This window comes from Schistocerca nitens, chromosome 1 (assembly GCF_023898315.1).
Source record: "Schistocerca nitens isolate TAMUIC-IGC-003100 chromosome 1, iqSchNite1.1, whole genome shotgun sequence".
NCBI classification, from domain to species: Eukaryota; Metazoa; Arthropoda; class Insecta; order Orthoptera; family Acrididae; genus Schistocerca; species Schistocerca nitens.
In genome coordinates, this window is record NC_064614.1 from 371,909,823 (window position 1) to 371,934,181 (window position 24,359).

Below are 24,359 nucleotides of genomic sequence, written 5' to 3' on the forward strand. Positions count from 1 at the left end.
TGTGTATGCGAGGACAAGAATTGCTACGATAAACTTAATAATTCTTGTTTGCTAATTTTGCTGTAAAATGAAATATACAATTTTTCTACTGCTTTTTTAATGTTCTATAAAATGCTTCTTTTCAACGATTATTGTGATAAATGTATTATGTCAGTGATATGAAACGTATACAACACATTTGACTTCCTTATTTGCGATCTTGAATATACCGCCCACCAAAGGCCGTCACGTGACCTGATTAAACCACCAACAAGCAGGTCAGAGTTGTCAGAAATAAACGAAAGTGAAATCGTGTTGTTATATGTCAGGTGAATCTTGTCATTATCTTCTATTGACGTATCCGCAGTGAATGCGCGCTGTTATATTGACTGTTTTCAACGTAATTATTTACCACGAGTTTGGATTTTAATTAATATTTCTGTTCTTACAGGTGGTATGGAAGTGTCGACTGATCGCTAAATACCAATATTTACAAGTTCAGAGGTGCATAGTATGCGTTCATTTTGGGTACAGTTTATAGTTCTTGGTGTTTATTTACTTTTGGTTTTCATTATATCTCGCTTAATTGATTTTGCATCATGGTTTCAACATGGAATTTCGTCGACACAAGTTGTTGATCCACTGTTGTTGAGCGTCAGACAGCTGAAACAGTTATTAGACAACAGAGGCGTTAGTTACACAGGATATGTGGAGAAAAAGGAGTTGGTGGAGCTGGTAGATGCTTCAGGTAAGTATTATGACTTTTTCTGATTGCCCCACTCACATTACATCCATCAATATTTAGGGGCTTCTTGTACTGTCTTTACACGAACATGTAGTGAAATATTATTGTAACGAAGAATGTGGGCGTTGTACATCGTTTCTGGGTAAGAAGAATTAAAAGTGATTCTCATTGATAATCAGCCTTTTTACTTTATGTTTATTGTATTCTGAAATCTTCGTGGTGACAAGTCACGAACTGCATCGTAATTACACGAGGGACTATGAATTTGTTGCTTTATTCTTGGATTTATTCCTATTGCAGAAGAGAAACCGAATAACTACATTAATGTATACAATATTCAATGTCTTACAAGACGCACAGTTTAACAAAGACCAAGTAATGAAAATAGAAAGCAGTGTTTTTTATAGTGAAAGTATAACTTGTTAGTTGGGCGTTATTTTGAAGTAGTATGTATCAGGATGTTGGGAGGGAGGAAGGGTAGGGGAGAGGAGGAAGTGAAAGGAAAATATTGAAAATGTGCAAGTGACCCGAGAGGATAATGAGGTGAGCGTAGAAAAGGTGAAGAGGATGTTTTGATAAAGATGGAAACGATTTTACTGGGAGGAGACTGTTTACTGTTGTTTAAATAATGATTAAATACGAATCCCAGTTCTAAATGCCCTAGGCAGAGAGCAGTTTGCTATGTGCATCTTGTATCAATCTTGCAGTTTTAAAATTTTGACACTTCAAGACTCCCCAAGGATGACTTGCAATGGTAAGATTTTCATATACCAGTAGGGGACTTCCTACCACTGTAAGACAATTCTCCCCCTTTTCCTAATGCGAAACTGAAAATAGTTACACAGTGGTTGGCTCACCAGTTCTGTATTTTGGAGCTGCGTAATTCAAAGAAATATTTCTCCATTCTATTTTTGTTTTCCTGTAGGATATCCAAGTAATATTTGGATAATGACGGGTCAGTGTCTGTGCTATACACTTGCAGTCACTTCCTTCCACCGTTTTCATGAGTAAATACTCGATTTTTTAATGTTCTCATTTCCAAGGGGAAGCTACAAATAACTACAAATTTCTTCGTCGGTTCTTCGATAGGGATCATTAGATTTAACACTTACTCAGTCACCTTTCAGTCATTGAATTGTCATATTCTGTAAATCCCATAATTATGAGTAATTGTCAGGTGTGTGGATAAAATCAGCTTACGTATTTACAATGACAGACAGGTACTAAAACTAATTGTGGTGTACTATTAGTGATTACACAGGCTAAAAGTAAGATAGTAACATCATTTAGAAAAGCACTAGTTTGGGAGAGGGAGTAGCAATTACTGCTTCCTGTTATACTAAATGATTGTTACTTATCCACTACTCATTGCTTAATATTTACCTGACTTTACTGATACTCCTTTATAATGAGATCAGATTAAATAAGATTCAGTTTTCGTTCCATAGACCAAAAAATGAGATGATTCTTGTGGGTGTGGAACAAGTTAGAAAGTATAAAATAAGCATACAACATTTGAATATAATCCGTACTGCACTGATCATTAGTCTGGAGATTGTCATAATAAGTCAATATATAACAGGAAACTGAAGCTGCTAATATTTACAGAATTAATACACTGTCAAAATGAAATATAGTTACACACTTTTAATAAGTTTGTCATACAAAACATACTTAATGTTGACTGTTGTGACCAAGTGCTGTCAAAACTGAAATTTGACACTTTAACTTAAACTGGTCTAGCAGTCCCTGTTAAGATATTCATCTATAGAGTAGAAGGAGTTGCCTACCAAAAAGTCTTTTAAATTCTGTTTAAACTGTGCTTTATCTGAAACCAAGTTCTTAATGGTTGCTGGTAATTTATTGAAAATGTCCGTTTCCGAATATTGGACCCGTTTTTGGACCAAGATATGTGATTTTAGGTCTCCATGTAGATTGTTCTTATTCATTAAGGAATAAATATTCTGAGAAGCAGTGGTTAGGATATCAAGTTCCCTGAACAGGTTTCTACGTAATGTTCTTGAATTAACACCGCAAATGAATGTTATTATACACTTTTGCACGCTTAAAACTTGTGCTCGGTTTGACGGTCCACCCCGGAATATTATTCCATGTGACATAATAGAATGAAAGTAAGCAACATATGCAAGTTTTTTTATACTTGTTCTGCAAATCAAACTGCCTTTTCCTGCTGCTAGCAAAACAAGTATTTATATGCTTACTGCGGAGATCGGCCACACAGACTTGTTAAGTTTTTTTTATATTTGTATTGCCTACTTCCGACATCACTCTCACTGCAAATACAGACTTGACGGTTATTTACATGTTGTAGATATCTCTCTGCCATTCACTTCACTGTAGTTTCCAGAATGTGGGCATAATGTAGATGTAGGTAGTAAGAATAAAGATCTATGTAGTATGAGGAGCAGTAGCACAGCCATAGACAATATTTTTATTCATTCTTCATTACTAGATGAGCATTCTGTTAATAAAAGGATGGATGGCCTTTCAGACCATGATGCACAAATTTTAACAGTTAAAGACTTTTGTACTCTAACAAATGCAACATTCAATTGCAAACTATGTAGGAAACTTAATCCAACTGCAATAGAGTTTTTTAAACCTTGTCAAGGAACAAGAGTGGCAGGATGTTTATAGTGCCGATAACATAGATGATAAATATAGGCCTAATGCTTTCCTTAACACATTTCTCATGTTCTTTGAGAGTTGCTTTCCATTACAACGTTCTAGATGGGGTACTAGCAGTAATAGGCAGCCCGGGTGGCTGACTTGTGGGATAAGGATATCATGTAGAACAAAGTGGGAATTTTATCAAAATGTTGGAAGTAGTTACAATCTAGCTACAGTGACCCATTACAAACAGTACTGTAAGATGCTTAAAAATGCAAATAGAATAGCTAATTCACAGGATAAAATTGAAACCATATGGTCAGTTGTGAAGGAAGTTTCTGGTCAGCAGCACAAGGTCAGTGATATAAAGTCAGGTCATAGTAAAAATATTTCTGTTACTGATAAGTCAGATATATGTACTGTATTTAACAATAATTTTTTGAGCATTGCTGGCGAATTAAATAAAAATTTAGTTTCTACAGGTGATCATATAACTTTCTTGGTAAATGTCTTTGCAAGATTAATGTCTGAAGTACTCCTCTGAGACACAGACAAGAGGGGGAGGGAGGAGGGAGCTTTGACTCTTTCCACATCCCAGACACTCCTCTCCAAGGGATTCATGGAAAACAATAAATAATGTAAACCACAGAAGACTAAGGACTCTCATGGATATGATGGAGTGCTTAGCAGAATATTAAAGTACTGTGATGCACATCTTAGCCCTGTATTTAGCCATATTTGTATTTTTTTTTCTGTAGGGATGGCCAGTTTACTGATTGACTAAAGTACTGAGTAGTAAAGCCGCTTTATAAAAAGGGAGAAAGGGATAATGTAGATAATTTTAGACTTATTTCTATGCCATCATAGTTTGCTAAAGTTATTGAAAAGACTGTATATGTAAGGATAATTGATCATTTTATATCACACTATTTGCTGTCTAATGTACAGTTCGGCTTTAGAAGTTGTTCAACAACTGAAAATGCTATATTCTCTTTTCTGTTTGAGGTACTGGATGGGTTAAACAAAGGTTTTTGAACGCTGGGCATATTTTTTGATTTGTGTTGATCACAAAATATCGCTCCAGAAATTGGTCCATTATGGAATACGCGGAGTAGCTCACACAGTTGGTTCACCTTTTACTTTAGCAACAGGCAGCAAAAGGTCATTATTCACAATTTGATAACGGCTGTGATGTGGGGTCTGAGTGGGGTCCTGTCAAGTGGGGGGGGGGGGGGGGGGGGGAGATCAGTGTTGGGGCCACTCCTGTTCCTCATTTGTATAAATGATATGCCCTCTAGTATTATGGGTAACTCTAAAATATTCCTGTTTGCTGATGACACTAGCTTGGTTCTAAAGGATGTTGTGTGCAACATTGGCTCGGTTTCAAATAGTGCGGTTCATGGCTTGTAGAAAATAAACTAATGCTAAATTATAGTAAGACTCAGTTTTTACAGTTTCTAACACACAATTCAACAAAACCTGACGTTTTAATTTAATAGAATGGGCATATGATTAGTGAAACTGAACAGTTCAAATTTCTGGGTGTTCAGATAGATAGTAAACTGTTGAGGAAAACCCACGCTCAGGATCATGTTCAAAGACTTAATGCTCCCATTTATACTACTCCAATGGTATCTGGAGTGAGTGATTGATTGACATGAAAATCAGTTTACTTTGCTTATTTTCTTTCATTTATGTCATATGTTGTTATATTTTGGGGCAACTCTTCCCATTATAAAAGGATATTTTTGGCTCAGAAACAGGTGGTTCGGGCAATAAGTGGTGCAAGTTCACGAACCTCTTGTCGACCCCTGTTCATGAGTCTTGGTATTTTGACATTGGTCTCTCAATATATATATTACTGACTGTCATTTCTTAGTAACATTATTAACTTATTCCCAAGAATAAGCAGCTTTCACTCGGTTAATACTCGGCAGAAATCAAAACCTGCATTTGGATTGGACTTCCTTAACTCTTGTGCAGAAAGGTGTGCAGTATACTGCTACATCCATTTTCAATAAGCTACCATTCGAATTAAAAAGTCTTAGCAGTAATCCACGCACTTTCAAATTGAAACTGAGGAGTTTCCTCATGGATCACTCCTTCTATTCTGTCGAGGAGTTCCTTGAAAAATTAAGCTGATTCTTTTTGTATTGTTGATTGCGTTTACTTAAACTTATGGTTTGACTTTTTTCAGGTTCAAAAACATAGCTTTTATTACTTTTATGTTGTAATTTAATGTACTGACATGTTCCATGACCTTGGAGATTTGCTCCTCAGTTTGGTCCTATGGAACATTACTTGTAAATAAATAAAAATAATGAGAATAAAAATCTATTTGCATAGAAATTTGTCGTCATAATTGGGCAATTATGGAGGCAATGGGAATGAAAATTAACAACAAATAAATAAATAAATAAAATATTCTTTTGTATGTACAAAGTTTTCCAGTTCTCTTGCTTTAGATGTGCTGACAGTTTCCCTTTATGAATTTTTTTCTCCTTTCTTTTATTAAACCAAAACTTTGTCTTAAATTTCCATTTGGTGCTTATTTCACTGTGATGAAAGGATAAGATACAGGACAGCTTTCAGTTTTTTTTCCAGTCAGTGGGAACTCTAATGATAGGATAGAAATAACTGCATGAGGGAATAAGTCCTTATTCACAGAGTAGGAGAGGCATTGAGTCAATGAGAGGCCTGAATGACTATAACTGAGATTTTAGAAGAACACTTTTTTTCAGAGAGCAAAAACACTCTCTGCTATCCCTCCCACCTATCTCCCAGAAAAAAAAAACTTATTTCTTTATTCATTCATCCAGCAATCATCTGATTACAATGAAAATAAATAGTTCAAACATACAGCATCTTAGAACATATTAGGATGTTTGTACGAGGATAGGACATGTGGTCCCCATGGCCTTGCTGAAGGTACCATTCCAGCATTTGTCTGAAATAATTTTGGGCAAACTCTATCCTCATTTACATTAAATCTTTGTTGTAGCAACTGCACACTCTGTCTATTGTTCACTATTGTACGTAGTGCTTTAGTCCATACACAGTTTTCATGAGATGATTTATAATGTAAAAAATAGTTCTTCACTGTTTCTTCATACATCTTTACACCATCATTGCACACTATATTATGGACACCCACTAGTGGCCTCAAACATTCTAGTATGGCCCCCACTCTTCCTTCAGACTGCCCAGAAAACTGATTCCAGGACCATTATTATGCTACTATAGGTACTCCAGCTATATCTCCACGACCTCTCTCAAGTCCATCTGTAAAATGGAGTCATCATCCTGCCATGATTAGTGATTGAACTCAGAAGAATGACATGACATTAACATTGTACCCTGTAAGTCTTAGATGCACTTTTTTTTTCTTTCTTTCTTTCTTTTTGTCATCTTTTCTTTTTTCTTTTCAAATAAAATTGCATCATGCTCGTGTAATATGACAGGTTGTTATAGTTGTCTCCTTTCTTAAATCCTACTCTTGAGTTCACTGTGTGGTCTCTAATTGTGTAGTATACATTACTTATGAAGTACACTGATTAAAAGTATCCGGAGAGTTGTTGTTGTTGTTGTTGTTGTTGTTGTTGTTGTTGTGTTGTGGTCTTCAGTCCAGAGACTGGTTTGATGCAGCTCTCCATGCTACTCTATCCTGTGCAAGCTTCTTCATTTCCCAGTACCTACTGCAACCTACATCCTTCTGAATCTTCTTAGTGTATTCATCTCTTGGTCTCCCCCTACGATTTTTACCCTCCACGCTGCCCCCCAATATTAAATTGGTGATCCCTTGATGCCTCAGAACATGTCCTGCCAACCAATCCCTTCTTCTAGTCAGGGTGTGCCACAAATTTCTCTTCTCCCTAGTTCTATTCAGTACCTCCTCATTAGTTATGTGATCTACCCATCTAATCTTCAGCATTCTTCTGTAGCACCACATTTCAAAAGCTTTTATTCTCTTCTTGCCCAAACTATTTATCGTCCACGTTTCACTTCCATACATGGCCACACTCTATACAAATACTTTCAGAAACGACTTCCTGACACTTAAATCTATACTCAGTGTTAACAAATTTTTCTTCTTCAGAAACGCTTTCCTTGCCATTGCCAGTCTACATTTTATATCCTCTCTACTTCGACCATCATCACTTATTTTGCTCCCCAAATAGCAAAACTCCTTTACTACTTTAAGTGTCTCATTTCCTAATCCAATTCCCTCAGGATCACTTATCTTAATTGGACTACATTCCATTACCCTCGTTTTGCTTTTGTTGATGTTCATCTTATATCCTCCTTTCAAGACACTGTCCATTCCGTTGAACTGCTCTTCCAAGTCCTTTGCTGTCTCTGAAAGAATTACAAAGTCATCGGTGAACCTCAAGGTTTTTATTTCTTCTCCATGGATTTTAATTCCTACTCCATATTTTTCTTTTGTTTCCTTTACTGCTTGCTCAATATAAAGATTGAATAACATCGGGGAGAGGCTACAACCCTGTCTCACTCCCTTCCCAACCACTGCTTCCCTTTCATACCCCTTGACTCTTGTAACTGCCATTTGGTTTCTGTACAAATTGTAAATAGCCTTTCACTCCCTGTATTTTACCCCTCCCACCTTTAGAATTTGAAAGAGAGTATTCCAGTCAACACTGTCAAATGCTAGACACGTTGGTTTGTCTTTCCTTAATCTATCTTCTAAGATAAGTATTAGGTCAGTATTGCCTCACATGTTCCAATATTTCTACGAAATCCAAACTGATCTCCCTGTGGTCGGCTTCTGCCAGTTTTTCCATTTGTCTGTAAAGAATTCACGTTAGTATTTTGCAGCCGTGGCTTATTCAACTGGTAGTTCGGTAATTTTCACATCTGTCAACACCTGCTTTCTTTGGGATTGGGATTATTATATTCTTCTTGAAGTCTGAGGGTATTTCGCTTGTCTTACACATCTTGCTCACCAGATGGTATAGTATTGTCAGGGCTGGGTCTCCCAAGGCTATCAGTTGTTCTAATGGAATGTTGTCTACTCCTGGGGCCTTGTTTCAGCTTAAGTCTTTCAGTGCTCTGTCAAACTCTTCACGCAGTACCTTATCCCCCATTTCATCTTCATCTACATCCTCTTCCATTTCCATAATATTGTCCTCAAGTACATCACCCTTGTACAGACCCTCTATGTACTCCTTCCACCTTTCTGCTTTCTCTGCTTTGCTTAGAATTGGGTTTCCATCTGAGCTCTTGATATTCATACAAGTGATTCTCTTTTCTCCAAAGGTCTCTTTAATTTTCCTGTAGGCAGTATCTATCTTACCCCTAGTGATATGCGCTTCTACATCCTTAAATCTTTCCTCTAGCCATCACTGCTTAGCCACTTTGTACTTCCTGTTGATCTCATTTTTGAGACTTTTGTATTCCTTTTTGCCTGCTTCATGTACTGCATTTTTATATTTCCTCCTTTCTTCAATTAAATTCAACATACCTTCTGTTACCCAAGGATTTCTATTAGCCCTCGTCTTTTTACCTACTCGATCCTCTGCTGCCTTCACTATTCCATCCCTCAAAGCTACCCATTCTTCTTCTACTGTATTTCTTTCCCCCATTCCTCTCAATCGTTCCCTAATGCTCTCCCTGAAACACTCCACATCCTCTGGTTCTGTCAGTTTATCCAGATTCCATCTCCTTAATTTCCCACCTTTTTGCAGTTTCTTCAGTATTAATCTACAGTTCATAACCAGTAGATTGTGGTCAGTCTACATCTGCCCCTGGAAATGTCTTACAATTTAAAACCTGGTTCCTAAATATCTGTCTTGCCATTATATAATCTATCTGATATCTTTGAGTATCTCCAGGGTTCTTCCATGTATAGAACCTTCTTTTATGATTCTTGAACCAAGTGTTAGCTATGATTAAGTTATGCTCTGTGCAAAATTCTACCAGGCGGCTTCCTCTTTCATTTCTTACCCCCATTCCATATTCACCTACTACGTTTCCTTCTCTTCCTTTTCCTACTACCGAATTCCAGTCACCCATGACTATTAAATTTTCATCTCCCTTCACTATCTGAATAATTTCTTTTATCTCGTCATACATTTCATCAATCTCTTCGTCATCTGTGGAGCTAGTTGGCATATAAACTTGTACTTCTGTGGTAGGCGTGGGCCTCGTGTCTATCTTGGCCACAATAATGCGTTCACTATGCTGTTTGTAGTAGCTTACCCGCACTCCTATTTTTTTATTCATTATACCTACTCCTGCATTACCCGTATTTGATTTTGTATTTATAACCCTGTATTCACCTGGCCAGAAGTCCTGTTTCTCCTGCCACCGAACTTCACTAATTCCCACTATATCTAACTTTAATCTATCCATTTCCCTTTTTAAATTTTCTAACCTACCTGCTTAATTAAGGCATCTGACATTCCATGCTCTGATCGTTAGAACGCCAGTTTTCTTTCTCCTGATAACGATGTCCTGAGTAGTCCCCGCCCTGAGATCCGAATGGGTACCTATTTTACTTCCAGAATATTGTACCCAAGAGGATGCCACCATCATTTAACCATACAGAAAAAGCTGCATGCATTTTGGAAAGATTATGTCTACAGTTTTCCCTTGCTTTCAGCCGTTCACAGTACCAGCACAGCAAGGCTGTTTTGGTTAGTGTTGGGACACATGGTCAACCGTCGCCTGGTTTGGCTGCTCGAGACCAGGCAGCTCTTTAGCCCCTCTCAGTGTGGCTTTCGGAGATGTTGTTCAACTATAGACAACTTAACCCTGCTTGATGTGGCCATCCAGCATGCCTTCCTACGTAACCAGCATTGTCTAGGTGTATTCTTTGATATTAATAAGGCGTATGACACTACTTGGCGCCGCCTTATCCTCAATCAACTCCATCAGTGGGGCTTTCGTGGCCGTCTCCCCATCTTCATTCGGTCCTTTCTTTCCCACTGCCTCTTTCGATATCGGGTTGGTACTGTGCTTTCTGATTTGTACGTGCAGGAGAATGGTGTTCCTCAGGGAAGCGTTTTAAGTGTCACCCTCTTTGCCGTCGCCATTAACAGTATCGTGTCCACTATCCGGAGTCCTGCCCAATGCTCCTTGTTTGTGGACGATTTTGCTGTTTTCTGTTCTTCCTCTAGTCTTATCACTGCTAGTCGGCAGTTGCAGCTTACGATAAAGCGATTAGAGGCATGGACTGCGAAGACGGGTTTTACCTTTTCTGCAGACAAATGTGTGTGTGTTCATTTTAATCGTTCTCGACGTCTTTTTACCTCCCCTGAATTGCACCTGAGGGACACCATTCTTCCTTTTAGAGACACTGTGAGGTTCCTGGGCCTCACTTTTGATTCCAAGTTGTCGTGGTTGCCTCACCTTAAAGACCTCAAGGTGCGGGCCCTGAAGGCACTGAATATTTTGAAGTGTCTGAGCCATCGGTCCTGGGGAGCAGATCGGGCGCGTCTGCTGCAATTTTATTGGGCTTTCGTCCGATCGCGTCTTGACTACGGTTGCACCGTGTATGGGTCAGCAAGGACTTCGTGTCTGAAGATTCTTGACGCAGTACACCATGAGAGTATCAGGCTGGCCACTGGTGCCTTCCGTATCAGTCCCATCCCCAGCCTGTGTGCTGAGGCAGGGGAACCGCCGCTCGCCATCCGGCGGAAACTCCTCATGGTGCGATGGGTGTGTCAATTCCTTGCCTGTCCTACCTCCTCTGCGTACCCTACCGTTGCCCGACCGCCTATGGAACGTCTCTTTTCCAGTCGTCCCAGGGCAACGAGACCATTTGGGATTCGTGCCAAGCATTTGCTTGCGTCCCTTGGTGTGGAGCGTGTGGCCCCCCAACGACAAGGTTTTACTCGTCTGCCTCCCTGGTTGCTCCAGAGGCCCAGCGTCCTTTTTGACTTGTCGGAGTACCGGAGGAGCTGCACTCCTGCGTTTGTTTTTACCTCCTTATTTTCCGATATTTTACACCAGCAACCCGACCATGTACCAGTATTTACGGATGGCTCTAAACAGGGGGACTCTGTTGGTTCTGCTGTTGTTTTCCCTGATCGCGTCGTCAAGTTACGGCTTCCTGCGGCGTTTACCATCTTTGATGCTGAATTGTTTGCGATCTTGCGGGCGTTGGAGCAGATGAGGTGTGTTCCCAGTCTTAAGTTCCTCATCTGTTCTGACTCCCTGAGTGCCCTTGAGACCATGAAACACTTATACCCAGCGGATACGCTCGTCCAGAACATCCATGATGCCCTACTCCACCTGCAACTGCAGGGAAAGGAGGTTTCTTTCTGCTGGGTGCCGGGGCATGTGGGTATTAGGGGAAACAAAATGGCGGATTTGGCTGCCAAAGATGCATGTTCCCTCCCTCACGTTGTTGACTGTGCCGTCCCCCTCCATGCTGTTACCTCCTTCCTGCGTTTTCGTGTTATACGTCAATGGGAAGAGGAGTGGCTGGCAGTCGGTGAAAATAAGCTGCGTCTGGTCAAGGCCACCATGCGGCCATGGCATACGTCCTACCAGTCATGCAAGCGGGATGAGGTTCTCCTCACTCGCCTCCACATCGGGCACAGTCCCTTAACGCATGGTTTTTTACTCCGGCGGGAGGACCCCCCAATCTGCAGTGCTTGTGGCGTCCAGATTACTGTCCGCCACATTTTACTTGACTGTCTTTTATTCTCTGACCAGAGGGTGGTGGTTTCTTTGCCACCGGATTTGCCCTCTATTTTGCAAGACGACGCAACGACTGTGGTTAAGGTCTTACGGTTTTGTGTCCTTTCCAATTTGTTGCCTCGGATTTTAGGGAGAGGGTTTTAATGTGCTGCTGGGTGACTGGTTCACCCGGGTTTTAGGTAAGAGGTCCGCCAGACACGACTACCTCCTTGTTTCCCTTCGGTTTCTGTTCTCTTTTCCTTGTGTTTCCTTTTTTAGTGTGTTTCTTCTCCTCTTGTTTTGCTTCTGTCTGTGAGGATGTCGAACTGTGTCAGGTCTATGTCTTTTAGCTGTTCTCCTAGTTTGCTGTCCGTCTTAGTCCCTTCACTGCATCTGTTCCTGTTTTTATGCGTTTGGGCGCTGATGACTACGCTGTTTAGTGCCCGTAAACCTCAAACACACACACACACACACACACACACACACACACACACACACACACACACACACACACACACCTTGGTTAGTGTTACAAGGCCAGATCAGTCAATCATCCAGACTGTTGCCCCTGCAACAACTAAAAAGGCTGCTGCCCCTCTTCAGGAACCAAATGTTTGTCTGGCCTCCCAACAGATACCCCTCCATTGTGGTTGCACCTACGGTATGGCATTAATTACAAGGCGTACAACTTCACTTCCGCCATTTGGCGAAAGGTGGCGATAATGGTAACTATCGGTTGAAAGAAATATATCGCAAACATCAAGCAGTTAGCTTGGACCTCGGTCAACATAACCTCATTCTAACATTAGTCGATTTGTGTCTGCATCATAAAGTTGTTCTTGATTGAAAATCTCAGTTTACAAGCGTAATTCTCGTCATTTGCGGGAGGTGTTACTGTTTTGTTTCAATATGAAGAAAACAGCGGCTGAGTCTCATCAAATGCTCTCAAGTACGTATGGTAAGGACACTATTAGTGAAAGAACGTGTTGTGAGTGGTTTCAGCGCTTCAAGAATGGTGATTTTAGCATTGTAGACCGGCATAGTGGTGGAGGAGAGAATGTTTTCGAAGATGCAGAATTGGAGACATTGCTGAGTGGAAACTCCTGTCAAACTCAAGAACAATCGGCATGATTAGTGGGAGTGACACAGCAAGCCATTTCAAAATGTCTCAAGCCTATGGGCATAATTCAGAAAGAAGGAACTTGGGTGCTGTGTGAGCAGAAACCAAGAGACGTTGAACAGCATTTGTGTGTTTGTGAACAGTTGCTTCAGAGGCAAAAACGGAAGGGATTTCTGCATCGCATTGTGACCGGGGGCGAAAAATGGGTTCGTTACGATAACCCTAAATGCAAAAAATCATGAGGATATCCCAGCCGTGCTTCCACATCGACGGCCAAACTGAATATTTACGGCTCCAAGATCATGTTCTGCATTTGGTGGGACCAGCTCAGCGTCATATACTATGAGGTGTTAAAACCAAGCAAAACATTCACACGTGCTCGTTATCGAACACAATTAATGTATTTGAGCAGAGCATTGAAAGGCAAATGGCTGCAATACAGCAAGAGGTATGATAAAGTGATTTTGCAGCACAACAATGTTCGATCCCATGTTGCAAAAGAGGTCAAAACGTACTTGGAAAAGTTAAAATGGGAAGTCATACCTGACCTGCCATATTCTCCAGACATTGCTCCCTCTGACTATCATCTGTTTATATCAATGGCACATGGCCTAGCTGACCAGCACTTCCAATCTCATGAAGAAGTCACAAATTGGATCGATTCATGGATCGCTTCAAAAGATGAACAATTTTTTTTGTCTCGGGATTTGTACGATGGGAGAAAGTAGTGGCCAGCAATGGGAAATACTTTGAATGATCATGAATAACTAATTTGTTTCATTGAAGCCTCAAATGTTGGGGGGGGGGGGGGGGGGAATGGCAGAAGTAAAGTTGTACACCTTGTAATATGGGGTGTATCTACCCTTCACCCTTATGCTGGCTTGAACTCTGCTGGGAACACTTTCGGTTAGGCATCTAGGGAGGAATGGCAGCCCATTCTTTCTTAAGAGCTGAAACCAAAGAAGATACTGACTTTGTAACACTGGGGTCTGGAGTGACATTCTAACGTATCCCAAAGGTGTTCTACAAAGTTAAGGGTGGGACTCTGGACAGGCCAGTACATTTGTATTGTCCACAAACCATTGCCTCAGAGATGCTTCTTTGTGACAGTGCGCAGTGTCATGTTGATACAGTCAGTCATTGCCTCATAACTGTTCCTTTACTGTACTCAGTATGCAATGCTGTAAAATATGTTCGTATCCTCCTGCATTTAGCATTTTCTTAAGTGCAAATGGGGACCACACTCTAACCATGAAAAACACCCCAATACTCTTAACACCTCGTCCGTACTTCACATTTGGCACTACCACATAACAGCAGGTAACATTCTTGGGGCATTTGCCAAATCCAGACCCTTCCATTAAAATTTTTGCGTATGTGAATATGTGTGTGTGTGTATGTGTGTGTGTGTGTGTGTGACTGACAGAGCACTTGCAAAAGACAAGAGTGAGTCAATCACCTTGTCAATGTGCTAAGAGCATTGCCCTAAAATTCATCACGCCGAATCACATGTTTCCAGTCATCCACTGTCCAATGGCATCACTCTTCACACGACTTCATGTTAACACACAGTCATTGTACTACCTGGACTGCTGGTTGCATTTTGGAACTCACGAATGATTCCTTCTGCTGATTTCATGTGGTTTTGTCCTCCGCAATACTCAGTAGTCCCTGTCCATCAGTACATGAGGTCTAACTGGTCTTGGTTTAGTTGTGGATGTTTCTTCATGTTTGTACTTCAGTCACATCACCTACAGTTGATATAACCAGCTTTAGGACAGTTTGAAATACTCATGATGGGTTTGTTACTCAGGAGAAATCCAATGACTACTCCAGGTTCAACATCACTGAGCCCCCCTGACCAACTCTTTCTTCTGTTAATGTGTTTCAATTGACAGCACAATACTCTCTGCCTCCTTTTATAATGGTGGGTCTGCCTCTTGCAACATCTAGTGGTCAGATCTGCATTGCTTATATTTGTTTGGATTGTTTTGATCTGATAGTGTATGTTTAAATTGCTTTTTTAAGTTGATATATTTTAGTAATCTTTTTCATCTCCTTGGACAATTTGAGGCCTATGCGGTTTTAATACTTGACTGAAAATACCGTTACATGTTTCTTTGCTCATTTTTCACTGGTAAATTTACCATTTAATTCAACAAAATCAATCTAACAAAATTTAATGGAGCCAAACTGGCTCTTGCTCCATGATTACATACAGAATTATTGGTGAAAACTTACTGAAGTTTTCCTGATACATTAGTTTAGTAGATGAACTCTCGAGATATAATAACGATGTATAGTTTTTATATAAATATAGTTAAGAAAGTTCTAACAGAATGTAAAATAAAATAAATAAAAGTAAATTATAGATAAAGGAGATTACTCATGAGACAGCGGAACTGTTGAATCGTCTAAAAGTACAAACAAATGAGAAGGAAAACTTAAGTTAGCTTTTGGAATAAATCCTTTGTCAAGCTAAAGTATAACAAGAGCACGCAGACACACACACACACACACACACACACACACACAGCTGTTTCTGTACGTTATGCTGGCAGGACATTCTTCTTTGAAGTATATATATGTCCTTTGTGCTTTTGATCCCCGTAAAAGAACTCAAAAAAGAACTCAATAGCTAAGAACTGATTGTACGTAGGAATAATATGTCACCAGAAGACATAGGCTTCCACACATTGAAGATGTGACCAGTTAACCTGGTCTCTGGTACCCTGTCCCACTTGCAAGTTTTCTGTTAAACAGCTTCCAGAGGTAACAAAAATTTGATTTTCAATGTTTCTTATAATTATTGACTGAATTTAAAATTTTAAAATAATGTATCAATCTACTCACCAAGAGGCACAATCTTATGGTCAAGTTTTAACACAAAGACAACTATTACAGTTAGAAACAGCGTGTAAGTCTTGAGCCAGCATAACTCACTGCACACAAATATACAGACTACATTAATCCAGTGATTGAGAATGAGAGTGTTTAGTGACTTGCAACAAAAAACTTTACACATAATTTCAAACATTTATGACACTTTTTCTCCCAAACACCTCCCACAGCAAGGGAAAACCTCCATGGATGCAGTAAACAGTTTCATTAAGAAATAAGTACATCAAGGTGGGAGCAGCAAAGTGGTAGGAGTTTCCTGTGACCTCATACTGCTCACATTGCTTATTTACAAACATGAAAACCACGGCCTTAGGGGCAGTTTACATCCTACTCACCAAATGGAAAGCAAAGAGTTAGCATCTCTTTAAATGGGGAAAATTATTTTTATGACAGGAAAACAAAAATTCTCAGGATGTTCCACACAGCTTCATATTAGTCCCAGACCTTTCTCTTCTATGTTAATGACTTACTATTAAATATTAGCTCTCTGTCATTTCTGTTTGCAGGTGATACTTCTGTCTTAATTGAAAATCAGGATTCAGAAAGAGTTTCCAAATCTGATTGGTACCCTCAGTACCTTAGAAATGTGGTTTCAGCTGTTGTTGTTGTGGTCTTCAGTCCTGAGACTGGTTTGATGCAGCTCTCCATGCTACTCTATCCTGTGCAAGCTTCTTCATCTCCCAGTACCTACTGCAACCTACATCCTTCTGAATCTGCTTAGTGTATTCATCTCTTGGTCTCCCCCTACGATTTTTACCCTCCACGCTGCCCTCCAATACTAAATTGGTGATCCCTTGATGCCTCAGAACATGTCCTACCAACCGATCCCTTCTTCCGGTCAAGTTGTGCCACAAACTCCTCTTCTCCCCAATCCTATTCAGTACCTCCTCATTAGTTATGTGATCTACCCATCTAATCTTCAGCATTCTTCTGTAGCACCACATTTCGAAAGCTTCTATTCTCTTCTTGTCCAAACTATTTATCGTCCATGTTTCACTTCCATACATGGCTACACTCCATACAAATACTTTCAGAAATGACTTCCTGACACTTAAATCTATACTCGATGTTAACAAATTTCTCTTCTTCAGAAACGCTTTCCTTGCCATTGCCAGTCTACATTTTATATCCTCTCTACTTCGACCATCATCAGTTATTTTGCTCCCCAAATAGCAAAACTCCTTTACTACTTTAAGTGTATCATTTCCTAATCTAATACCCTCGACATCACCCGACTTAATTCGACTACATTCCATTATCCTCGTTTTGCTTTTGTTGATGTTCATCTTATATCCTCCCTTCAAGACACCATCCATTCCGTTGAACTGCTCTTCCAAGTCCTTTGCTGTCTCTGACAGAATTACAATGTCATCGGCGAACCTCAAAGTTTTTATTTCTTCTCCATGGATTTTAATACCTACTCCGAATTTTTCTTTTGCTTCCTTTACTGCTTGCTCAATATACAGATTGAATAACATCGGGGAGAGGCTACAACCCTGTCTTACTCCCTTCCCAACCACTGCTTCCCTTTCATGTCCCTCGACTCTTATAACTGCCATCTGGTTTCTGTACAAATTGTAAATAGCCTTTCGCTCCCTGTATTTTACCCCTGCCACCTTTAGAATTTGAAAGAGAGTATTCCAGTCAACATTGTCAAAAGCTTTCTCTAAGTCTACAAATGCTAGAAACGTAGGTTTGCCTTTCCTTAATCTTTCTTCGAAGATAAGTCGTAAGGTCAGTATTGCCTCACGTGTTCCAGTATTTCTACGGAATCCAAACTGATCTTCCCCGAGGTCGGCTTCTACTAGTTTTTCCATTCGTCTGTAAAGAATTCGTGTTAGTATTTTGCAGCTGTGGCTCATTAAACTGATTGTTCGGTAATTCTCACATCTGTCAACACCTGCTTTCTTTGGGATTGGAATTATTATATTCTTCTTGAAGTCTGAGGGTATTTCGCCTGTTTCATACATCTTGCTCACCAGATGGTAGAGTTTTGTCAGAACTGGCTCTCCCAAGGCCGTCAGTAGTTCCAATGGAATGTTGTCTACTCCGGGGGCCTTGTGTCGACTCAGGTCTTTCAGTGCTCTGTCAAACTCTTCACGCAGTATCGTATCTCCCATTTCATCTTCATCTACATCCTCTTCCATTTCCATAATATTGTCCTAAAGTACATCGCCCTTGGTTTCAGCTAAGTGGGTTGAATATAAACATACTAAGACTCGCATGATGCAATTCGAAATAAATATAAAAGAAGTTGATTCAGTCAAATTCTTATGATTAAATCTGGATAAAAATTTGAGCTGGCAGACGCACATTGAGTACCTAGAAAACAAATTGAGCAGTTTTGTGTTTGGAATGCAAATAATACCAACTGCACCGACATGGAGAGATGAAAGTAGCATATAGTGTTGTTATTTATTTTAGTGTTATTGTTTATCACTGTAAAAATCATTATAACTTTATTATAAATTTATGGCATGTTGCCTGTAAGCAAACCAAATGGGCTGCAAATGTACATCATGAGATGAATAAGCCACAATTTCACAAAATGATGGAAGGAAAAACACCCCACTTACTACATTTTCACTATTCATGTAGTAAAATTGCCGCATCAGTCAAGATGTTTTAGTTTATCTCTTCTTTACTGCTAACTCTGTTGTAGCACAAGAGAACTTTTTCTCTGTGTGTTATACTGCTAGGAAAGTCATGGATATATGTTAAGAACAGAATTTGACCTAATATTTTACCCTGAGGAACATCAGTGTTCATATGTTTCTTGTTGAACACTTGTTTTATTGTTAGTTTATCATCAGCAGAAGGGTGGACTATCTCCATCTTTAGCACCCTGTTTTCCAGATAAAACTGAGACCTCTAGTTTTGTATTCCTGTTACTATCTTATTTGTTTAGTGGTATTTTATCATAAACAATGTAAAAAGTGTTGGACAAATCCAAGTATATTCCTGTAACACAGTCATCCTTGTGAAGAGCTTAAAGTACCACTTTTGTGAACTCTATATTGGCTGATATTGTACTTTTACTACAGTGCTGCACTTTGTTAAGGTTTTATTTATTTAAGGGGTAGCTGATTAGTTTTATCTTTCACGATTGATTCAATAGTTTTTGAGATCTCAAACAGTAGACAAACTGCCCTGTAGTTTTCTATGTGTTGCATCTACATACACACACTGCAAGCCACCATACGGTGCATGGCAGGGGGTACATTGTACCACTTCTGCTGGTCATTTCTTTTCCTGTTCCAGTCACTAACAGAGCAACGGAAAGTTTGTGGTACTGACATGCAATGCATTTTGAGGGCAGTAGGCCCATTGTGCAGTCAGCTTCAAATGCTGGTTCTCTAAAATTTCTACCCCTATATCTACATCTCAACAGCATTTGTCAAAAAAGAATGTCGCTTTCCCTCCGGAGATTCCCATTTGTGTTCTCAAAACATCTGTGTAGCACTTGCTTGTTGATCAAACCTATCGGCAACAAATCTAGCAGCCTGCTGCTAAATTGCTTTGATGTCTTCTTTTAACGAACGCTAGTGGGGATCCCAAAGACTCAAGTAGTATTAAAGACCGGATTACACTGCTGTTCTAAATGCAGTCTCCTGTACAAATGAACCACATTTTTCTAAAACTCTCGAAGTTAACTATCCGGTACTCCGCCCCCCCCACCCCCCCACTCCCTGCACTACAATCCTGACATATTTGTTCCATTTCACATCGCTTTGTAACATTACATTAAATATTTAATAGACCTGACTGTGCCAAGTGGCACGCTATTAGTGCTGTATTTGAACAGTAAGGGATTGTTCTTCCTACTCATCTGGAATATGATACTGTGCAAGGAGCTGACAAAGCACTGAAAGACCTGCCAAAACAAGACCCGGCAGTAAAAGAAATTCTGTCAGAACTACTGAAAGCCTTGGGAGAGAGACAGCCATGCCAAAACTCTTCCATGTAGTGTGCAGGGTATATGAGATAGGAGAATACCTTAGACTTGAAGGAGAATGTAATAATCTCAATTCCAAAGGAAGCAGGTGCCGACAAGTGTGAAGTTATCAGTTTAATAAGCCACAGTTGCAAAATACAAACACAAATTCCTTTCAGAAGAATGGAAAACCTTTTAGAAGCTGACGTTGGAGAAGATCAGTTTGGATTCTGGAGAAATGCAGGAATACGCGGGACAGTACTGACCCTGTGACTTCTCTTAGAAGATAGGTTAGGGATAGGCAAATTTACTTTTATAGCTTTTGTAGATTTAGAGAAAGCTTTTGACAATGTTGACTGGAATACAATTCTGTCACAGACAGCAAAGGACTTGGAAGAGCAGGTGAACAGTGCATTGAATAAGATGAATATCAACAAAAGCAGAACAAGGATAATGGCAAGAAGTCGGTTTAAATTGGGTGATGCTGAGAGGTTGGATTAGGGAAGGAGACACTTTAATCAGTGTATGGGTTTCGCTGTTTGTGCAGCAAAATAATTATGATCGCTGAAATACAGAGGATCTAAAATGTAGGTTGGCAATGGTGGGGGAAGTGTTTCTGAAGAAGAGAAATTTATTAACATTGAATATAGATTTAAGTGACAGGAAGATTTAAGTGACAGGAAGTCTTTTCTGAAAGTATTTGTATGGAGTGTAGCTATGTATGGAAGTGAAACGTGGATGTAAACAGTTCCGATACAAAGAGGTGGAAGTTCTTGAAATGTGGTGCTATGGAATAAAGCTGAAGATTAGATGGTTAGATCAAGTAACTAATGAGGAATTATTGAGAAGAATGGGGAAGAAAGGAACTTTGTGGCATGACCTGACTAGGAGAACGTATTGGTTGATCAGACACATTCTGAGATGTCAAGAAGTCACGAATGTAGTACTGGAGTGTTTGGGGTAAAAATTGTAGAGGGAGACTATGAGATGAGTTCAGTAAGCAGATTCAGAAGGATATAGGTTGCAGTAGTTTTTCGGAGATGAAGAGGCTTGCACAGGGTAGAGTACCACAGGCAGCTGTAGCAAACCAGTCTTAGGACTATAAACTACACAACAATTTGATTAACTTGCATTTTTGTACATTTAGAGTTAGCTGCCATTCATCAAAACAATTAGAAATTTTGACTGTCATCTTGTACCCTCTTACAGTCACACTATGATGGCGCCTTCCTGTACACTTAGCATCATCAGCAAATAGCAACACATTACTTTTCACCTTCTGTCAGATCATTTACGTGTATTGAGAATAATAGCACATCCTTAGGGCAATCCTGACGATGCCAGTGTCACTGATGGGCACTGGCCATTTAGGATAGTTTACCAGGTTCTAATACCAAAGAAGACTTAAAGTCCCTCATATTTCTGAGAACCAATTCTGTACACTTACTTGTACCTTCATTAACATCTGCAGTGGGGCACCATTTCAAATGCTCTCAGAGACCTAGGATTATGTAATATGCCCAGTGTCCCTCATCTATAGTTCACAGAATATCATTTGAGAAAAGGCTGAACTGAGTTTCGCACAGGTGATGGTTTCTAAAACTGTTACTTTTTTCAGTGAGGTCATAATAAATTTGTGCTTTAGAGACTCCAGAAAAAAGTACTTGAACTAAAGGTCTAATTTAATATTTTTGTTGATGGGTTTGTATTCTGGCTATTCACACATTTAGAGCAGAGACTGGATCATCATAGCAAGTAGGGTTTCAAGGCCAACATCTTCATTAATTAAAACTTCCGAGTTAACCCTAGGACGCCTAAGGGGGGGGGGGGGGGTTCGTTGAACCCACAATTTTTTTATCTCCCCTGCTTTTGCCCAAGTAACTTTCATACTACATATTCCCTTTCAGTTATTGTTTGTTGGCTATTTTACAAAACATTAGTGTCAATATATTTTATAGAAAATTCCTGCTTTGAAAGAAAAAATAAACAAACTTATTATGGGTCCAACAAACACCCCCTTAGGCTTCCATGCTATAGAAAATTTCCCTAAGTAGTATTTCATATTTCTCATCTCTACAACAATGCAAGTTAGTTTGTTTTTGGTTGGTATTCTTGATATTCACAACAATCGGTTTACATCTACATCTACATGACTACTCTGCAATTCACATTTAAGTGCTTGGCAGAGGGTTCATCAAACCACAATCACACTATCTCTCTACCATTCCACTCCCGAACAGCGTGCGGGAAAAACAAACATCTAAACCTTTCTGTTCGAGCTCTGATTTCTCTTATTTTATTTTGATCATCATTCCTACCTATGTAGGTTGGGCTCAACAAAATATTTTCGCATTCGGAAGAGAAGGTTGGTGACTGAAATTTTGTAAATAGATCTCGCCGCGACGAAAAACGTCTTTGCTTTAATGACTTCCATTCCAACTCGCGTATCATATCTGCCACACTCTCTCCCCTATTACGTGATAATACAAAACGAGCTGCCCTTTTTTGCACCCTTTTGATGTCCTCCGTCAATCCCACCGGGTAAGGATCCCACACCGCGCAGCAATATTCTAACAGAGGATGAACGAGTATAGTGTAAGCTGTCTCTTTAGTGGACTTGCTGTATCTTCTAGGTGTCCTGCCAATGAAACGCAACCTTTGGCTCGCCTTCCCCACAATATTATCTATGTGGTCTTTCCAACTGAAGTTGTTCGTGATTTTAACACCCAGATATTAAGTTGAATTGACAGCCTTGAGAATTGTACTATTTATCGAGTAATCGAATTCCAACGGATTTCTTTTGGAACCCATGTGGATCACCTCACACTTTTCATTATTTAGCGTCAACTGCCAACTGCCACCTGCCACACCATATAGCAATCTTTTCTAAATCACTTTGCAACTGATACTGGTCTTCGGATGACCTTACTAGATGGTAAATTACAGCATCATCTGCGAACAACCTAAGAGAACTGCTCAGATTGTCACCCAGGTCATTTATATAGATCAGGAACAGCAGAGGTCCCAGGACGCTTCCCTGGGGAACACCTGATATCAGTTCAGTTTTACTCGATGATTTGCCGTCTATTACTACGAACTGCGACCTTCCTGACAGGAAATCACGAATCCAGTCGCACAACTGAGACGATACCCCATAGGCCCGCAGCTTGATTAGAAGTTGCTTGTGAGGAACGGTGTCAAAAGATTTCCAGAAATCCAGAAATACGGAATCAACCTGAGATCCCCTGTCGATAGCTGCCATTATTTTGTGCGAATAAAGAGCTAGCTGCGTTGCACAAGAACGATGTTTTCTGAAACCGTGCTGATTACGTATCAATAGATCATTCCCGTCGAGGTGATTTATAATGTTTGAATACAGTATATGCTCCAAAACTCTACTGCAAACCGACACCAATGATATAGGTCTGTAGTTTGATGGATTACTCCTACTACCCTTCTTAAACACTGGTGCGACCTGCGCAATTTTCCAATCTGTAGGTAGAGATCTATCGGTGAGCGAGCGGTTGTATATGATTGCTAAGTAGGGAGCTATTGTATCAGCGTAATCTGAAAGGAACCTAATCGGTATACAATGTGGACCTGAAGACTTGCCTGTATCAAGCGATTTGAGTTGCTTCACAACCCCTAAGGTATCTACTTCTAAGAAACTCATGCTAGCAGCTGTTCATGTTTCAAATTCTGAAATATTCCGTTCGTCTTCCCTGGTGAAGGAATTTCGGAAAACTGCGTTCAATAACTCAGCTTTAGCGGCACAGTTGTCGGTAACAGTACCATTGGCACTGCGCAGCGAAGGTATTGACTGCGTCTTGCCGCTTGTGTACTTTACATACGACCAGAATTTCTTCGGATTTTCTATCAAATTTCGACACAATGTTTCGTTGTGGAACCTATTAAAGGCATCTCGCATTGAAGTCTGTGCCAAATTTCGCGCGTCTGTAAATTTTAGCCAATCTTCGGGATTTCGCGTTCTTCTGAACTTCGCATGCTTTTTCCGTTGCATCTGCAACAGCGTTCGGACCTGTTTTGTGTATCATGGGGGATCAGTTCCATCTCTTACCAATTTATGAGGTATGAATCTCTCAATTGCTGTTGCTACTATATCTTTGAATTTGAGCCACATCTCGTCTACATTTGCATAGTTAGTTCGGAAGGAATGGATATTGTCTCTTAGGAAGGCTTCTAGTGACACTTTATCTGCTTTTTTAAATAAAATTATTTTGCGTTTGTTTCTGGTGGATTTGGAAGAAACGGTATTGAGCCTAGCTACAACGACCATGTGATCACTAATCCCTGTATAAGTCATGATGCTCTCTATTAGCTCTGGATTGTTTGTGGCTAAGAGGTCAAGTGTGTTTTCGCAACCATTTACAATTCGCGTGGGTTCG

General features: G+C 39.9%; 1 protein-coding gene across 2 annotated transcripts in view; it reads left to right on the top strand.

The window, feature by feature from the left end:
* The first annotated feature begins 218 nt into the window (after positions 1–218).
* Positions 219–24,359, top strand: part of LOC126248931 (E3 ubiquitin-protein ligase RNF103-like) — a 139,119-nt gene continuing 114,978 nt past the window's right edge. Inside the window, exons 1-2 of one of the 2 annotated variants that reach the window (XM_049950438.1) lie at positions 219–308; positions 431–727. In XM_049950438.1, the coding sequence (XP_049806395.1) occupies positions 493–727 (235 nt within the window). In that variant the 5' untranslated portion in view covers positions 219–308; positions 431–492. Of the gene's footprint in view, positions 309–340; positions 728–24,359 lie in introns of those variants that run through there. The other variant, XM_049950448.1, reaches the window with a different exon arrangement.